General features: G+C 35.9%; 1 protein-coding gene across 1 annotated transcript in view; it reads right to left on the reverse strand.

The window, feature by feature from the left end:
- The window catches only part of POU6F2 (POU class 6 homeobox 2), a 675,911-nt gene that overhangs the window by 213,871 nt on the left and 442,448 nt on the right, over positions 1 to 19,592 (reverse strand). Inside the window, exon 4 of the mRNA XM_053714422.1 lies at positions 17,164 to 17,516. Coding sequence (XP_053570397.1) covers positions 17,164 to 17,516 — 353 coding nt within the window. The remainder of the gene's footprint in view (positions 1 to 17,163; positions 17,517 to 19,592) is intronic.

Here is a 19,592-nt window from a genome sequence, read left to right on the forward strand (position 1 = left end):
GTGTCTCTAATGATATCGGGGCATGGTCTGAAATGGTGAAGTTATCTATTTGTGCTTTTATATCTGAGTTAATGATTTTGTCTGACCCCAGAAAAAAGTCTATCCGTGAAAATGTCCGGTACTTTTTAGATTCACACGTAAAATCTCTACAATTAGGATATAGCAATCTCCAGATGTCTTTGATGTTTAATGCGCTAGCAAATACTTTAAGAATCCTGGAGGATTTTTTTGGGATCTGTTTAGTTTTATTTCCAGTTGCCTGTGATCTATCAATATTGTTAAAAACCATATTGAAGTCTCCTGCAACTATAAGATTCGTATTTATAGAATCATGTAATTTTAATTTTAATTTTTCCCAAAATTTTATATCTGGCACATTTGGGCCATAGACATTACATAACGTGAACATACGTGAATTTATAATAATTTTCAGAATAATAAATCGTTCCCCTGGGTCTATCTCTTGCCCTATAATTCGATAATCTAAATTTTTGCTGATTAAAACTGCGACCCCCCTTTTACGTGTTGCACATGGGGTATAGACAACCTCACTAACCCAGTTAACTTTAAGTTTTTTATGTTCTATTTCAGTCAGATGTGTTTCTTGTAAGAGTGCAATATCCACTCTTTTATTTCTGAGATATGTCAGGATCCTCTTTCTCTTAATCGGGTTAGTGACCCCTCCCACATTCCACGAGATTAGTTTTAGTGTTGCCATTTATACTTTATTTTAAGATAACAAACCAACAACAGAAAAAAAAAAAAAAAAAAAAAAGGGGGATCAAAATAAATTCTAACCTCCTTGCCCCTCCCTCTAACCCGAACCTTTATCTTTAATAAAACATAAGTGTTTAAAGTATTTAAGGAAAAGTAGACTGTCCTTGTTTTCGACCATTCTTTCATTTTTATACAATTCTTAGCCTTAGTTATCTCGTTTATTATATGAAGGTAAAATAAAATTATCCAGCTTGCCATAATATTAACTGCCCATACATCAATAAGCAGAGAGCACAAAAATGAAAAAAGAAAGGAGAGAAAAGGAGGAGCATTTTCCTTATTTTTTAGTGATTACCTAGGTTGGAACTTATTCAAAAATGCCTTGGCCTCTGCAATTGTTTCTAGTGTAGTTGTCTCATTATCCATATAGATCTTAATTTTAGCGGGATAAATTAAGTGTGCGGCTAGGCCCAAGTTTATCATGTTTGTACAGAATGGAGCCATACTTTTGCGTTTTGTTGCTGTCTGGGCTGAGTAATCTTGAAAGATTAAAATTCTATTATTGTCAATCTCTAGGTTTTTCATTTTTCTGAATGCTCTAAGTATTAGTACTTTGTCCTGAAAGTTCAGGTATTTGATTAGGATAGCTCGTTTCTGAATAGTATTTTCTGATGTGTTTCTAATAAAACCTACACGATGTGCTCTTTCAACCGTAAAATTATGTAGTTTAGTATCAATCTCTAGACTTTGTGGCAAAGTCACTGAGGCAAAATATATTAAATCCTGAAAATTGGTGGTTTCTGGAAGGCCTACTATTTTTAAGTTGTTCCTACGTGATCTATTTTCTAAATCTTCTATTTTGTCAGTAATTTCTGAGATTTTTATATCATGTTGTTGTATAGAGAGGCTTTGCTTAGTCACAGAGTCTTCAGTATCTGAAATTCTTGATTCAATTTCTGTAAGTCTAGATGTAAAGTTTTTCATTTCTACTGAGAGTGTAAATAGTTCTGTTTTGATATGGTCAAGTTGAGGTGATAGAGATAGTGCTACCTGTTTAGAAATTTCTTCTATATCATCTTTAGAAATATTTACAGTGGTCATTTCAGGTCTAATATCACTAATACTTTCAATACTATGTCTGGGCTTTCTATCCTTGGGTTTTGCTGGCATTGCGTGTGATTTAGGTGCAAAATATTTGTCCATGTGTCAGAAAAAAAAAAAATTAGGGTGTTTACAGAAGTAAGAAATAGAATATGTGAGAGTGACAGAGTGTGTAAAGTGTCGAGCCTGTGTTTAATAGTGACCTAGAAAGAAAGAGGGAAAAGAGAAAAAAAGAAAGAGGAGGAAAGTAAAAATAGATAAAAAAAAGTGCATAGGTGTTTCTAGTATAGGTGATTATGTTACGTGTTAGGGAGTGTTCTCCTGTATGAGTTTGTGAATATGCAATGGTCAACAATTTGTCATCTACTTCAGTAAAATTTGTAACTCAACTGCTCCTCTCTCCTTCCTCTACTATACTCTAAATTCAAAAAAAAAAAAAAAAAAATACTTTTTCCAATATATCAGTAGGCCTAACACTCTAATATTCTAGTAAACCAATTAATATATACTATATTTTCATCAGAGCAAAACAGAGAAAAAGAAACATTTTTCAACATTTGGTATGTGCTGCACATCTATCAAACCATAACAATTTACAACAGCTTTTTTTTTTTTTTTTTTTTTTTCTCTTTTTTTTTCTCAACCTTTGTTATAATCTATATATCCATCAGAGCACATTATTTCACCAGCTATATAAGGGTGCAACACCCGCCTTTAAATTGCTAGTCAAAAAAGTAGGGAAATAATAGGACTACAAAAAAAGAAAAACAGGAGGCCAGAATAAAACAAGAAAATAAAAAAAGATAGGCAGGGAAAAAAGAAAAAAAATGGAAAAAAAGTTCCTTTCCGTTCTCTCCCCTTTTCATTAAATTTCAGTAAATGTCACTCAGATCCTAAGTGCGCCATTCTGTTTCGATCACTGAGAAACGATCAGTTGTAGGAGTGTTACATTTTGCTATTGGCCAGAGCAAGCCACCGAATAAATTTTAGTCATTTATGTCTTAGATATTATTCACACCCAAACACAAGTAATTTCTCCTTATGTCTCAGTTCTTTTGTTGATGTTAGTGACCTTACGGCATATGTATAGCGGTTAATAATAAACTTTAGGTATGTCCTTGGAACACATAATCATGGGATTATATTAGCGAGCCAGGAGTACTAGAAAAAGCGCCCCTATAAGCAATCTAATCCAATAGCTGTAATATGAGGGGCAAGAAAGGCTAACAGCGCCAACTCTTTCAACCATAAACTTTTATAGTCACGGGTCATCCGCTGACTGGCTTTAGGTATATGTTTCCGCTGCACATCTTGCTATACCTTACTATCTTCACCCTGTACCAGGTCAGGGACTTACTTCCATTATTTTTCAATCCCCAATATACAGTCCCGGCCAGCCCGCCTCTTACCTTCACCCTGTACCAGGTCAGGGACTTCTTACTTGTCAAATGCGGGGGGCATCCTACCTTCCAGAAATGCCAGGTTAGGCAGCTAGCGGTGGCGGTGTTGTCTTGGGTCAAGCCAGTGCCCCTTCAATGTTTCCAATGCTACTCAGAACATAACTTCCTCATTGGGGGCTTCCCAATCTTTCTGCTGCAATCACGGCTCTTGTCTTGTCACTCAGCCTAGTTACTGGGTTTCTGCCTTAGATCTCACCTCAGATCTCACCCCGCCGTCAGCTAACAAAACTTGGCAAACGGCCGTAGCAAACCGGCCTCTGGCTGCTCCGCGACTTCCACACACTCAGGCGGATTACAGCGCCCAGGTCCTGGCTGTGGTGTATGAAACCACGGCCTATGGCAACTTGGTGTGTCGGCGTGTTCGTGCTGCCTTAGTCAGAGGAGCGCGTAGTACACCTGCGCTTCCTGCTCCTCCCACCGGAAGTCCGAGAGGGTTAATCTTCCCTTTATTGGGACGATTTTCCTCTGAGCATAATCTTTGCTGACAATGAAAGATTATACCCGTTCCATCTTGCTAGCTCCTCCGGCAGCCTACCCAATACCTCTTTATAGTTAAGAAGGTACCATTCACTGGGATTTTTACTTAAGTTAAGACCTAGGTATTTTATGTAATGGACTTCTTTAAATCCATGATTACTAAAACTGTTATAGTTTTTAGAAATCCATAATAATTCAGACTTTTTCATATTCATTTTATATCCAGAAAACTTACTATAGTTATTTATAATTTCTAGACAGCAGTTGTGTTTTAGGCTTGTTATATATAAGTTTAATCATATTAAGTAAGTTACCTTTAATGCCGAACTTAGGTAATGCAGTGAATAGATGGTCCCAATTAATAGCGACAAATGCTTTCTCCGCATCTATCGCTAACAGTGCCATATCTCCCCTTTTTTGTTTCTTATTTCGCTGATCTCTGTTATGGTAATAATCCAGAGTTAAAAGAACCCATCTAATGTTTATCACAACATTCCTTCCTGGCATAAATCCTGCCTGATCTGTATGTATGATCTCCCCCAGTACTTTTTTTAACCTCTCTGCTATGATTACCTTAAGACCACTGCTCTATTACTCGTACGCCACCTCTGAGGCGGCGTACAGCAATCCGCACGATTCTATACAATCGGGTTGATTGACACCCCTTGCTAGTGGCTGATTGGCCGCAAATCTGCAGGGGGGTGCATTGCACAAGCAGTTCACGAGAACTGCTTGTGCAATGTTATTCAACAATGTTGGGCGTACATGATCGCTACAGCGGATCATGTCCTTCCGACTCTTAATAAATCGACCCCTATGATTGGGCCAGCTTCACCACATAGTTGAAACTCAATAAATCTACATCAACTTGATGTTTCTGAGATACAATAGTTGGATGAATGGAACAAAAAGTTGTAAGTTTAAGAACTACACATGTGCATTCTTTACATGTCAACTTTTAATTTCCATAAACCCTTAGCTAGAGCTCTATGCATGCAATTAGTTAGCATTGTCCAAAGCTCAGTTTTATTGGTCAATCATAAAATGACTAACATTCCCTTGGCTTCACTAAGACTGGACCAGACTATGTGGTCTAATTGCAAGCTATGGTTTGTAGCCTATCCAGTAAAATTCACTTGACAGTTCATGTTTTAGTTTGCTGGCTGGAGAAAATAAAATGGGAATTGGAGCTGCTGAAGAATCATTTCTGGTAGTAATAGGACCTGGGGGATAGATGTCTAATATGGGATTACCAGCAAAGGACAATATATGTACTAATACAATCTATACAGTGCATGAACTCAATTACCAAATAATTGTAGTAAACTGCTTTCGATTTAAGAACTAAGGAACACAACTAGGTCTGTAGGTGGTCTGTACTAGATATATATTATCCTTACCGTAAAATAAGTAAAATATATCAGTAACGAGTTACAACCAATACAAGCTCTGCTTTAGAGATTTGGTACAGTACAGTTTAATTGAGTTGCCTTACTATGGTTCCAGTAATGTCTTAAGAATACAATTATGCATATTTCAGGTATTTTTTAAATTCCTTTGTTTTCATTGTATTAACCACTTCTTCTAAAAGGCTGCCGCATATATACTGCTTTTTATGCAAAATAAAATCTTCAACCAATTAATATATCAACAACTATTTATCAACTTTAGATGATGACTTGATGATTAGTGTTAGTTTCTCTAGTGTTTTCTTACTACCTTTTTACTTATGATAATGACCCTGAGTATTGGTCTGTTTCCTTCTTGCCCTGATTTTGAATGAATTTATTGCTTATCAAGGATGATGACTACCTTGAACCCTTGAATTGTTATCCAGATCATTATCTTGCTACTAACTTCCCTAAACCCTATACACTTTCACTAAAAAAATATTATTGAAATTTGTAATATTTAATATTTGCCTATGGTGGTGTGACATGGTATTTTGTTTTTGTAAATAGCTGGGAATATCTTTATTTTGTCCAGAAATCACTTGTATTAACTCAACAGTAACAGTTCCTCTTTTGATTAACATACAATATCAAAGATACCTAATACTATCTAATTCCTGTGACAATCATTCTAAGGCCTGACAAACTGTTTGAATACAACTTTTGTTTGTAAACGCACTTCCAATGCACTTAATGTTAAGGTCAAGGCAAGTATTACAGGTTCAATGGTCAGATACAGATACAAGCTGAGGTTAGGGGTGGCAGAACAGATTCAGTGGTCAGATACAGGTTGAAGGTAAGGGTGGCAGAACAAATTCAGTGGAATGATACAGGCTGAAGGTAAGGGTGGCAGAACAGATTCTGTAGTCAGATACAGGCTAAAGGTAGTCGTGGCAGAACAGATTCAGTGGTTAGATACAGGCTGAAGGTAAGGGTGGCAGAACAGATTCAGTGGTCAGATACAGGCTGAAGGTAGGGGTGGCAGAACAGATTCAGTGGTCTCAAACAGGCTGAAGGTAAGGGTGGCAGAACAGATTCAGTGGTCAGATACAGGCTGAAGATAGGGGTAGCAGAACAGACTCAGTAGTCAGATACAGGACTTCATGATAAAAGATTCTCCTGCTTGGAGAGAAATTATAGTGTAGACTTCAAAATGGCTGAACTCACTGGATGCTATAAGAAAAAAGGCGAAAATTGGAAGTCTCACAGAGATCTGAGATGTCACCCATAAAGCTCTCCACTCAGATGAAATGATCTAAATGATCTTCCAGCTCTGCAAGATCTCTCACAAGATTCTAGACAGGTAAATGTTGCCATAATTCTCTAAGGGTTGTTCCTTGCATTTCTGTATGTGAAGGAGAGACAAGCCCAGTCAGTGCAATATAGATCTGCATGACATGAGAGTTTTGTCACACATACATTGTGTGCTTTGTATGTTATATTATTTTACACTTCAGATTAGTTTATTTCACTATTATTATATTTAAGCTTTGGACTCTTTTGTATTTTAGTGCATTTAGATACAGCAGTGATTTAATAAATTCTGATTATGTTTTGAAAGTTTCTGTGTTATTTTAACAAATTAGGATCATACTTTTTATATTTCTGTGTATCTTTTACAAATTGCATTGCACTTTGTATTTGCCATATTTTAAAATATAAAATAAAAATGACAGCTTCAGAAAGTGGGAGAGACAGGGGAATTCCCTGGGCTGAACAGGGGAGTTACCAAGGAATGACTGAAACTCTCTCACAATTCTCATGAATAACTGTAAGCATTTTAAAGATGGAACAATGTCACAAACCTACAAATGTGACACTCACAGCTAAAAGTTGCCTATTTCAGACCAACTGTGATATATTTATATGCATCCACCGTTATTTTCTACAATGTATATGTATCAACACCCAATATTAGTTACCGACAATGAACCACATATATTAAAATGATAATGATACTGACTAGGTCAGAAATACACCATTATAGGCTAAGACATAAAGTTGGTCTTAAATAAACTAGGGTTTGTGTGAGTGAATCCTCTTGCGATGCTACAATCATGGTACGTAGGCAACTCATTTACGTGACCTTCATGTCTTCAAATATCACTGAAAGAAAAAGAAAAAGGGCGCCTCTTTCTGCAGACAATCACATAATCCTCCACCATATACAAATGACAGAAAAATACTCACAAAGCAATTAGCACCGATATGCTTATAACATGCTTATAACATCACTTATTTGGGGACAAGAGTTAGTGGAGCATTGGTAATTTCACAAAAGAGAAGGCCACACATAATAGATTTTGTATTGGGTGAGTAGATGTATGATGGTAATTGTGTTGATCTGATAGCTAATGGCAGATCATTTATATTGGCATTACAATAGAATAGTGTATAGGTAACAGGAGAGGGTCACATGATTGTTATTAGGTTGCAGTAAATAGCGAATATTAGGCAGCACTTTAGAAACTGCGAAGAGATACAGACACAAGGAGATTAAGTATACATCTATGGAAGGTGTGTAGTCTGTGAAGAATGTGGACTGCGAATTGGGGATGCGGTAATGTCAAGTGACCATAAATAATTGTTTGAGATATTCAATTATTGTGAATGTGAGAGACACAAAACTTTAGGGGAGGGGAATACACCCTTATGCGACACACAATCCAGCATCGATAGGAAGGATTGTGATTGACATAATTATAGCGAAGCAATGAGAATGGTCAATAGCATAGTGTGGTAGGATTTTGATTGGTGGTTAAACATTTTAATTAGACTCCAACTGTAATTTAAACACATGCCTGATGAATCAGTGAGTATACGCTGAGAAATGCATAGCATGTTGTGAAATGCTTCTATTTGTTTTTAACTATATATTGAAGATTTTATAGCTTTTTAAACATACGCCTTGGAGTCTATAGCCTATGAGAGCAGACCTGTTACCAGGACCACCTCACTGGCAAGTGAATCTAGGGACGAGTAATGAATCATGATAGGAATATCATTCAGAGATTTGTGCCAGATTATACTACCTGGGTGATTGCTGGTCTGTATGCAGAGAATCCAGGGAGAAGCCGGACAGTGAGCTGAGACACTGGGAGATGCTCCATTTAGCACATATCAGTGCTATTTATTTGTGAGTATTTTTCTGTCAGGTGTATATGGTGGAGGAGTCTGTAATTAAGTCTGTACCAAGAGGTGCCCTTTTTCTTTTGGTCTTACTGAATTATCTAGCCAGCTGTATGCAGGTGTGGTTTGCCCCACATTCACAATACAATTAACTTATATATACTATACTTAAGGCAAAAGTTAGTTACATTTCAGTGAAAACATTTCAGCTTAATTTGTAGTTGCTGCAAACTCAGCCTGGAAGTTACGTTTGTTCTCCTATTAACTTCATGCTCTCCTATAAAATTCTGTATCCCAGAGAGCCTCATTACTTTTTATAGTAGGTATTTCTTATCTCTCTTGGACTTCCAAGTTCTGTCCTTTTGCTTATAGAATTCAGTTAGTTCAGCCCTTGTGAAGTTTGCACTATAATTTCTCCCTAAAATAGAGAATCTATGCTCATTGTACCCATAGAAGGTAACAAAACTCTATGGAAAATGGAAGCTCTTATTTTATTTTAACCCCTTCACTACCTGGACTTTCAGATAAAAACTTGTCCAAAATACCGGAAATTTTTTAGCATTTTTGCTATCACTCCATTTAAACAGAAATAGCCTTGTTTTTTTTTATTTACCTGTCAAAACTATATATATTTTTAATGTAGACAACCCAAGGTATTGATCTAGGCCCATTTTGTTATATTTCATGCCACCATTTCACCACTAAACTAAAAAAAAAAAAAAAAAAAAAATCACAAACTTTGGGTTTCTGACTGAAATTATTTACATACTGCTTGTGCAATCATGGCACAAATAATTGTAAAAGTTTCTCTAGAAGGGGTTAAATAGAAGAAATATGAAGTGCAATGTAATTTTTAAAAGATAAACATATATATGCAAAGTATGACCTTAATTTATCAAAGTTATATAGAAACTGTAAAAGCATAATACAAATTTATTAGACCCCAATTCTAAATACAATGTTGTATACAGAATATATAAGCATTAAAATACAAAATGGAAAATGCAAAGTTTAAATGTAATAAAACATAATCTGTAATCTAAAGTAGTATAAAATACAAAGTACAAAGTGTATATATATATATATATATATATATATATATATATATATATATATATATATATAAATATATAAAAATCTGCCTTTTTAGAGTCTTGTGAGAGATCTTGCAGTGCTGGAGGATGATTTTATATCATCCCATTTGAGAACAGAGCTTTATGTCATCAGGACCACAGTCTGAAGGTCAAGGAAGGTATCATTAGGTATAGTTAAAATACAGTTCATTATGTACATATTCCACTAAAGTTTCAGTGTTTGATCATTTATAAATTGTTGGTAAAAGTGTTTTCCAGGACTAATTTGATAAAATATAGTCCCTGTAGGATTCCGTTTCCAATGATATATTGTTAGTTCACATAATATTTTATATCATCACTTATGTTCTTGTGATGTCATGTGTCATGTGATAACCTTATATTAATAGTTGGCAAACCTATATCAAATGCAGGAGCCAGTAAGAATACACAGGAACCAGACAGGCTATTTTTAGAGCCAGATAAGGGTAGATATAATTCAGAAATTTAGGGTAAGATATAAAATTCATAGAACATTCTCTCCTAAATTCTGGGATTGGTCAAGTCCTGTTTTATGTAATATAATGCATGTTAATAATAATGTCACACTTAAGACCATCAAAAAGCTAAATTCTTCAATTCCACTTTTGTTTCCATTTGCATAAATAAATTCTCCCATGTATTTGTTGGCTTTCAGACATCTGAGTAAGCACATACAATAAACTCACGCATTTCACAGCTTTTAAGACTCTATCTTGCTAAGAAGTTATATGTACAAATTGACACTGTTATTGCCATAATGGATAAGAAATGTCAAAGTAAATCAATAAACCACCACTACATGTAAAAGCAAAGTCTCTTCTTAAATTAAACATGTTTCATTCAATGGAATGTAGGCTCTTATAATATGTTTGGTTTAATAAAAACATTTTATGAAAAACACTGAATTTCAGTATATTATAAGATGACTCTACATTATTAATATTTGCTCACCTACTGAAACTAAGTCATAGCATGTAGGCAAGTCACTTTTATTTAATTTTCTTTTGGTAGAAAGAGAATTGTTTACATCATTCTACAAATAATTGTTGTTAGCCTTCAGAATTTTGAGACAAACAATATCATTGTTCTGAATTACTGTCTTTTCTTGACAATACTTGCATCGTTCTAAACTAATATCTTTCAGACAGATTCTGCATAATGTAACAGGATAAAACGTGCAGATAACAGGAAAAAGGAATACAAATTTCTAGAATTAAATTGAGGGTGTCAGTTTTAAAAGTTGGTTACCATTCTATTAACTATTACATATCTATACTATAATTGCGTTTGTAACGCATCCATCACCAACTGCGCCTGCAGCCAAAAGAATGTCGGCTGCACGCACAGCCAAACAAACCCACCTGGGCCGAGACTTAATATGAACTGCCTAGAAGTATTAACAAAACACCAAACACATTCGCAATATGTACCTCTCAACCGCCATCCTCCCACCGCAATAACTAAATAAAATGTATTAACCCATAATCCGCCAACTCTCACATCGCAAAGTACATAAAAAAGTTATTAACCCCTAATCTGCCATTCACCCACATCGCAATCTAACTAATAAAGTGATTAACCCCTAATCCGCCGTTCACCCAAATAGCAATCTACCTAATAAAATTATTAACCCCTAATCTGACATTCACCCAGAACACAAATAACCTAATTACACTATTAACCCCTAAACCGCCAACCCCCCACAACGCCAACTACCTAATACACTATTAACCCCTAAACCGCCAACCCCCACAACACAAAGAATTAATCTAATCACTAAGACACCTAACCTAACACCCCCTAAGTTAACCCCAATTACATAAAATTAAAAAGACTATCTTCTTAATAAATTAATTAAAAAGTACCAACAAAAAAAAATCTTACTTAAAATTAAAATAAAAAACCTAACATTACATTAAAAAAATTCTAAAATTACAGAAAAAAAATAAAATACATTTTTCAAAATAAAAAAAAATTAAACCTAATTTAATACCCTATTTAAATAAAAAAGCCACCCCAAAATAAAAGCACCCCCTATTCTAACACTAAACTACCAGTAGCTCTCATAGGATTTCAGTAGCTCTCATCCTATTGGCTGATTTGAAAATTTCAGCCAATAGGACTGCAAGCTACCTCACTATAAAATGGGTACCTTGCATTCAATCTTCAGTGTGCGGTTGCGATTGCATAAAGAGGATCCTCCATGCTGGATGTCTCCGCGGTCGCCAGTCCTGATCCGTGGCCACCAGTCCTTTTCCACGGCCACCGGTCCTGCTCCATGCTGTCTTTGCTCTGGCTGAAGAAAGAAGATGTCCCCACCCTGGATGAAGAAGGAGCCGTCTGGAAGAAGACTTTCCCCGCCGGACTTCAGGAATTGTGAGTTCTTATTTCGGGGTTAGAGGTTTTTTCTTGGGTTTTTTTTTAGATTTTAATGGACAGCAAAAGAGCTGATTGCCCTTTTAAGGGCAATACCCATACAAATGCCCCTTTAGGGACAATGGGAAGCTTATTTTTTTTTTTTGCGTTAGTTTTTATTTTTATTTTGGGGGTTGGATAGATGGGCGTTTTTACTTTTAAGGGGTAATTTGTAGTTTTACAATGTAAAAGAGCTGTTTGCCCTACAAAAGGTCCTTTTAAGGGCTATTGGTAGTTTAGTGTTAGATTAGGGGGTGATTTTATGTTGGGTGGCTTTTTTATTTTGATAGGGGTATTATATTAGGTTTAAAAAAAATATTTTCGATACTTTCATTTATTTTTTTTCTGTAATTTTAGATTTTTTAATTTTTTGTAATATTAGATTTTATTATTTTAATTTAATATTAGTTTTTTATGTAATGTAAGGTTTTTTTATTTTAATTTTAAGTTAGGATTTTTTTTATTTTGGTACTTTTTAATTAATTTATTGGTAAGGTAGTCTTTTTTATTTTATGTAATTGGGGTTAATTTAGGGGTTGTTAGGTTAGGGGGCTAAGTGATTAGATTAATACTTTGCTTGTTGGGGGATGGCGGCTTAGGGTTTAAAATTAGGTAGATTGCGTTGTGGGGGGTTGGTGGTTTAGGGGTTAATATTTTAATTAGGCTATTTGCGTTGTGGGTGAATGGCAGATTAGGGGTTAATCACTTTATTAGGTGGAATGCGATGTGGGGGGTTAGTGATTTAGTGGTTAATAACTGTATTAGGTAGATAACGATGTGGCGGATTAGATGTTAATACAGTTGAGATGTGAGGGGATGGCGATTTAGAGGTTAATACATTTTATTATTAGTTGCGATGTGGGGGGGGATGGCGGATATAGGGGTTTTAACGTGCCACGTTAATTTTTGGGAGGCAGGTAAGACTTTTACAGGCAATACAACATTTATGCTTTTTTCTCACGTGCCGACAGTTCATAAACTGCCATAAGTCACTAGCAACTCCAGAAATGTGTATTTCCGCACATTTCTGAACATCACCAGTTTATCCGACTTACTGCAGTATATGATCTGCCGGCACCGTAAATGTGATTCACCAGATGTGCGAGGTGAACTTACGGGCGGTGTGGGTTTCAGCAGTTGCCCTAAAACCTACGCCACATATGTAATCGCCCCCCCTGATCTGCATCCAGGTGGATTCCGAAAATGGCAGGGTGGTGAGATCCCTTGCTTCCCCAAGAGGAACCTCACTCTACAACTATAGATTTAATGCCTAGTATATATATATATATATATATATATATATAAATATATAAATATATTTTCATGTGAAAACACTGAAGAAATGACACTTTGCTACAATGTAAAAGTAGTGAGTGTACAGCCTGTATAACAGTGTAAATTTGTTGTCCCCTCAAAATAATTCAACACACAGCCAGTAATGTCTAAACCTTTGGTAACAAAAGTGAGTACACACCTAAGTGGAAATGCCCAAATTGGGCCCAATTAGCCATTTTCCCTCTCCGGTGTCATGTGACTCATTAGTGTTACAAGGTCTCAGGTGGGAATGGGGAGCAGGCATGTTAAATTTTGTGTTATCGCTCTCACACTCTCTGACACTGGTCACTAGAAGTTCAACATGGCACCTCATGGCAAAGAACTCTGAGGATCTGAAAAAAAGAATTGTTGCTCTACATAAAGATGGCCTAGGCTATAAGAAGATTGCCAAGACCCTGAAACTGAGCTGCAGCATGGTGGGCAAGACCATACAGCGGTTTCACAGGACAGGTTCCACTCAGAACAGGCCTCACCATGGTCGATCAAATACGTTGAGTGCATCTGCTCAGCGTCATATCCAGAGGTTGTCTTTGGGAAAAAGACGTATGAGTACTGCCAGCATTTCTGTCGAGGTTGAAGGGGTAGGGGGTCAGCCTGTCAGTGCTCATTAAATTTGTCTGCATGGCTGTCATCCCAGAAGGAAGCCTCTTCTAAAGATGCACAAGGAAGCCCGCAAACAGTTTGCTGAAGACAAGCAGACTAAGGACATGGATTACTGGAACCATGTCCTGTGGTCCGATTAGACCAAGATAAACTTATTTGGTTCAGATGGTGTCAAGCATGCGGCAGCTAGGAAATGAGTACAAGTGTGTCTTGCCTACAGTCAAGCATGGTGGTGGAAGTGTCATGGTCTGGGCCTGCAAGATTGCTGCCGGCACTGGGGAGCTACAGTTCATTGAGGGAACCATGAATGCCAACATGTACTGTGACATACTGAAGCAGAGCATAATCCCCTCCCTTCTGAGACTGGCCCACAGGGCAGTATTCCAACATGATAACGACCCCAAATACACCTCCAAGACAACCATTGCCTTGCTAAAGATGCTGAGGGTAAATGTGGTGGACTGGCCAAGCATGTCTCCAGACCTAAACCCTATTGAGCATCTGTGGGGCATCCTCAAAAAGAAGGTGGGGGAGCACAAGGTCTCTAACAACCACCAGCTCTGGGATGTCGTCATGGAGGAGTGGAAGAGGACTCCAGTAGCAACCTGTGAAGCTCTGGTGAACTCCATGCCCAAGAGGGTTAAGGCAGTGCTAGAAAATAATGGTGGCCACACAAAATATTGACACTTTGGGCCCAATTTGGACATTTCCACTTAGGGGTGTACTCACTTGTGTTGCCAACGGTTTAGACATTAATGGCTGTGTGTTGTACACTCACTTCTTTACATTGTAGAAAAGTGTCATTTCTTCAGTGTTGTCACATGAAACAATATAATAAAATATTTACAAAAATGTGAGGGGTGTACTCACTTTTGTAAGATACTGTATATATATATATATATATATAAATATATATATATATATATATATATATATATGTATGTATATAAATGGATAAACTATTAATCCATTTGATCAGAAGAGCTTTTATTTTTATTTGCTAAGCCAACACAAACCATTTGAAATTGACTACTTTATGTGTCATATTTGCATATGGTTAGGTAAGCACAAAAACATATGTAAATTAAGGAAAATATTTATGGATTTAGACTAAACAGTATTTGTTTAGCCAATCCCACAGATGCAAAAAAAAAAAAAATATATGACAGTGGGCTTTCCAGGGGATTTCGGGACTTTCACTTGCTAGAGTGGACTGTTTTCTAGAGGGTTATTTTATGTTGTTTTAAGTAATTTGTTTAGAAATGTTTTTAATACATTTTTGTGATGCCGGTATTTGGCACAGTAAAACGTATTCTATAAAGTAAGAAGTTAACGTCTGCAAGATATAAGTGGCTCCATTTATTTCAATGGAGCTGATCCTACCACTTGTCAGTTTGACAAGGGGCGGTTGCAAATTACTTTGAATATTGTTGTTTTCTAGAGGTGATATTGCTGCATTTTTTTCAGCAAGTTTACCGAAATAACCTTTTATGAATTTAGGAAATGTTATTCTATGAAAGCTCAGAATAATCAGTTGAATTTTAACTTGCAGGGTAGAGCTATAAAAAAGGGTGGATTTTCATGCAAGCCTATAAAGGGGCATAACACTTCTGGGCACTATTTTAACAGTATGGTTACTACTCATTATGCTATCATTTTATATAAAAAAATATCTCTATATATCTATATATCTATCTGTCTGTCTCTCTGTCTATACACACTTCCTTTGAATCATTAATTACATGAAATGCAGTATTTTATATAGCACTGTCCCTAATTTGCCACATCAAATTAAAGGGACAGTCAAGTATAAATTAAACTTTCATTATTCAGATAGGACTTGTAATTTTAATCAACTTTCCAATTTACTTTTATCATCAAATTTGCTTTTTTTCTCTTGGTATTCTTAGTTTAAACTAAACATAGGTAGGCTCATATGCTAATTTCTAAGCCTTTGAGTGCTGCCTCTTATCACAAGCTTTTTAAATCTCTTTTCAACACAAAGAGACAGAAAGTACACGTGGGCCATATAGATAACACTGTGTTCAGGCACAGGGGGTTATTTAAGATTTAGCACAACACAATGCTAAATTGAAGACAATAGATAGTAAACAGTCACAGTCATGTGATCAGGGGGCTGGAAGAAGGTTCCTAGATACAAGGTAATCACAGAGGTAAAAAGTATATTAATATAACTGTGTTCGTTATGCAAAACTGGGGAATGGGCAATAAAGGGATTATCTATCTTTTAAAACAATAACAATTCTATGGTTGACTGTCCCTAATCACTTATATTGCAAGTTGAAAGTTATAGGTTGCGCTTGAGCGAAAGCCAAAGTAACACTTGAATATTTAGCTCAACATGAAGTAAATAAATATAAGTTTTATCTTGAAAAATATGGCATTTTCCATTATTCTGAGTTTGCATTCATAAATAAATAACAAACTACACTTTTAACTAATCAACTAATTACTGCTGATTTGTTATTTTGTTAATTTGTTTTTTCATTCATTAAAGAGATAATCAAACATATTTTTTTATATTACATCACCCTTTTAACAAATAATTGATTTATTAATTAGTTGAAAGTGCCTTTTTTTTGCAAATGAAAACTCTAAATAAAGAAAAATTGCACATGGCTAGTAAACAACCTGAACAATGTGTATGCGCACTCATATGCAACCAAGGAATGAAGGACTGTGATTATTTGGATCACAATACACCTATTTGTTTCACTGATCAGGCAAGTGCTGGGTAGAGAAAAAGTGGGGTAAATAGATTATCTTTCCGTCTCACACAAAATATCTACTTAAAGGGACATGAAACCCAAAAATGTTATTTCACGATTCATATAGAGAATACATTTTTTAACAACTTTCCCATTTCCTTTTATCTAATTTGCTTCATTCTCTTGGCATCCTTTGTTGAAGAAGCTGCAATGGGAGTTAGCTGAACACATTGAGTGAGCCAATAACATGAAGCATAAATATCCAGCCACCAATTGTCAGCTCCTGAGCCTACCTAGGTGTCTTTTTCTAAGAGAACAACAAATATTAGATTATAGAAGTATTTGGAGAGTTGTTTAAAATCACATGCTCTATATGAATCATGAAAGAAAAATGTGTATTAAATGTTCCTTTATGGTAAGTTCTGTGACTAGCCATAATTAATTTGTGTTGCATACCCATGACCTAGTCTGCATATTTGTATTTTTCATGTATTTTTCTGTTGTATCACACACAAAAAACAAATTACAGGTATAAAAATAACACAAAAAATGTTTTTACTACTGTTATCATTAATCCAAAGTTGTGTCTTCATATATATGTATGTATGTGTGTGTGAAAGGAAAAACATACCTGTAATGGATTTGGTGGTGTCATTGGTGAAGGAAGGCCATGTCCTGGTGATTGATTGGGTTTTTGAGGAGAGCTGGAGGGCTGCTGGCTTATAGCATGTTGGTTCTGACTCTGTGTTTGTGTTTGGTTTTGCTGCTGTTGTTGATGTTGGTTCTGTTGCTGTGATGGCTGTTGTGGCGGATGTGATGGCTGCTGAGATGGCTGTGGATGCTGGCTTGTAGACTGCGGTTGCGGCTGAAGTGATTGCTGTTGCTGATGCTGTCCTTGCTGTTGATGGTGATGATGATGGTGGTGGTGTTGCAGTTGCTGAAGGTGTTGTAGCTGCTGAAGCTGTGTATTCAGAGATGAGGTAGCTGTGTTGAAACAAATACAATGATTTAATCTATTATCAAATACTAAACCATTCTTCCTAAATGTCAAATTCAACAACAATTTTGTTAGATAGTTATAAAAGGTCAACATATTTCATAGGGAAGGTCAAGAATTTGCAATTATATGTAACATTAGATAATTAAATAAATGAACACACTGATACACAGGGAGACTGTTCCAAAAATACAAGCTATAGGTGAAGTTTGTATGTATTAAATACTAGATAAGTGCTAGATAGAATGATTAGCAAATGTTAGCCTGAGAAGAATATGCCGATGTATGTATTAAAATGGTATTAGTTGTTTAAGTATTGAAACAATAAGTGTAAAATTGTAGTGTCTGTAAAGCAATGGACACCACCATATTGTAACCTAGGTTTCTGACTCTAGTGAGGCCAATTAGGGACAGTTATAAATGGTGTAGTTATAGAGTGTGCAACCAATGAGTGTTTGGAATATAGGTGTGTTAAGTGTCAGAGTTAGAGAGCAAGAACAGGGTCAAAAATAAATAAAGTATTTGATCAGTTATGTACTTTATCTTAAATCTTTACTCCACCATTGCTCCAATCTTGCGCTTATGGAAGATAACAATTTCTGAACCTTGTCAGTGTGTTTTCCTGTAATCACAATCCTAAAATGTTTCTTCTTTAAATACAGAGTCTGCACTTTAACATTTTTACCTCTCAAAAACAACACATTTTTATCATTATACTTAATTGCTTGATTTTGTAATCCAAAAGCTTAATGGGCATGATTAAGGACAAACAAAAATGGCTAGTTTTTCCAGTTATATAACAGGTTAAGGAGTCAGTAATGATGCTAATAGATGACATGTGTGCAATTAACCTGTTGTGCTTCAATACCATTAAGATGTGTGTTTGCCTCTTTAAGAACAGGAGCATTATCAGTATAGGACTACAGTTATTAAAATTACTATAAGTATAATTAAATCTGTATGAAAATCTCTGTGTCAGTTAGAGTGCCAAGAATTGCAGTCTGACCTCAAAACTTATAAAAAATAGTCAGATGTATTTGCGTCCATTCAGGAGTGATAATTGAGATGAAAAATTAGAAGCCAATCTACAGGTGGATAAGTGCAATGCAATATGTGTGCAGTCTATCTATCCTAACACATTTGGGATACCGGCAATACAAAAAAATAATTTTACTGACTTCCATTCCTCTGTGGTTTTTGGGAGACAAAGATGATGAAACAGTTCTTAGGTGCCTATGCGTCGGTTGACTCATACCGACCACAACAATGGACACAGATTGAAAAGACCCTGTTGCCATGAAATGAAGGATGGCCAAAAAATTTAGCATATCAGGAATAACCCTTGTTCTGAAGATGACCAGACAATAGTCCTGAATTACATAAAAAAAATCATCATGATTAATTGCCTTCACAGTCTAAACTGCTGCAATATTTCATTGTCTGTAAGAGCTTCCAGACCACAATGGGGCAAAAATAATCATGGCACTTTTATGTGCTATCTTTGACTGATAACTTTTTTCCTTTGCTGTAGAGACATGGTCTACAGCACATTAGTAGTAGTAATATTACTGCAACTGTTCTCAAAGCTATATAAGTTATGTGATTTATTTTTTAGATCCCACTTATATACATATTGTTGTCTATGGTAATTGAAGGAAAACTGGTGCCGAATACACATTTTGGTATGCACTAGTTATGTGACATTTTGATCTAAATTGACTAATTTCAGACAGACTTCCAGACTAATGTGTTTATGGCAAGAAAGGTGCAGAATACACATTTGCTATATGGGCATATTTTTGTAGATGGGAGTTGCAGACAAAACAGTGTGATAACTTAGAGAACTTGATTGGATTTGGCTTTGTACGGGCGGAAAATACGTTAAATCGGTCTGTCGCGAATCCACATCATAATTGAAACTGGCTCCAGGTAAAAAACACTGTTTTGAATAGTGTCTGTACCTTGATAAATCTGAGAGCTTGATTACACTCGTATTTGACGCATGAACACAGGCAGATTGATAGTCAAGGCTTTGATAAATGGAACCCTTAGTGGCATGTTTG

This window comes from Bombina bombina, chromosome 5 (genome assembly GCF_027579735.1).
Source record: "Bombina bombina isolate aBomBom1 chromosome 5, aBomBom1.pri, whole genome shotgun sequence".
In the NCBI taxonomy this organism is placed as follows: Eukaryota; Metazoa; Chordata; class Amphibia; order Anura; family Bombinatoridae; genus Bombina; species Bombina bombina.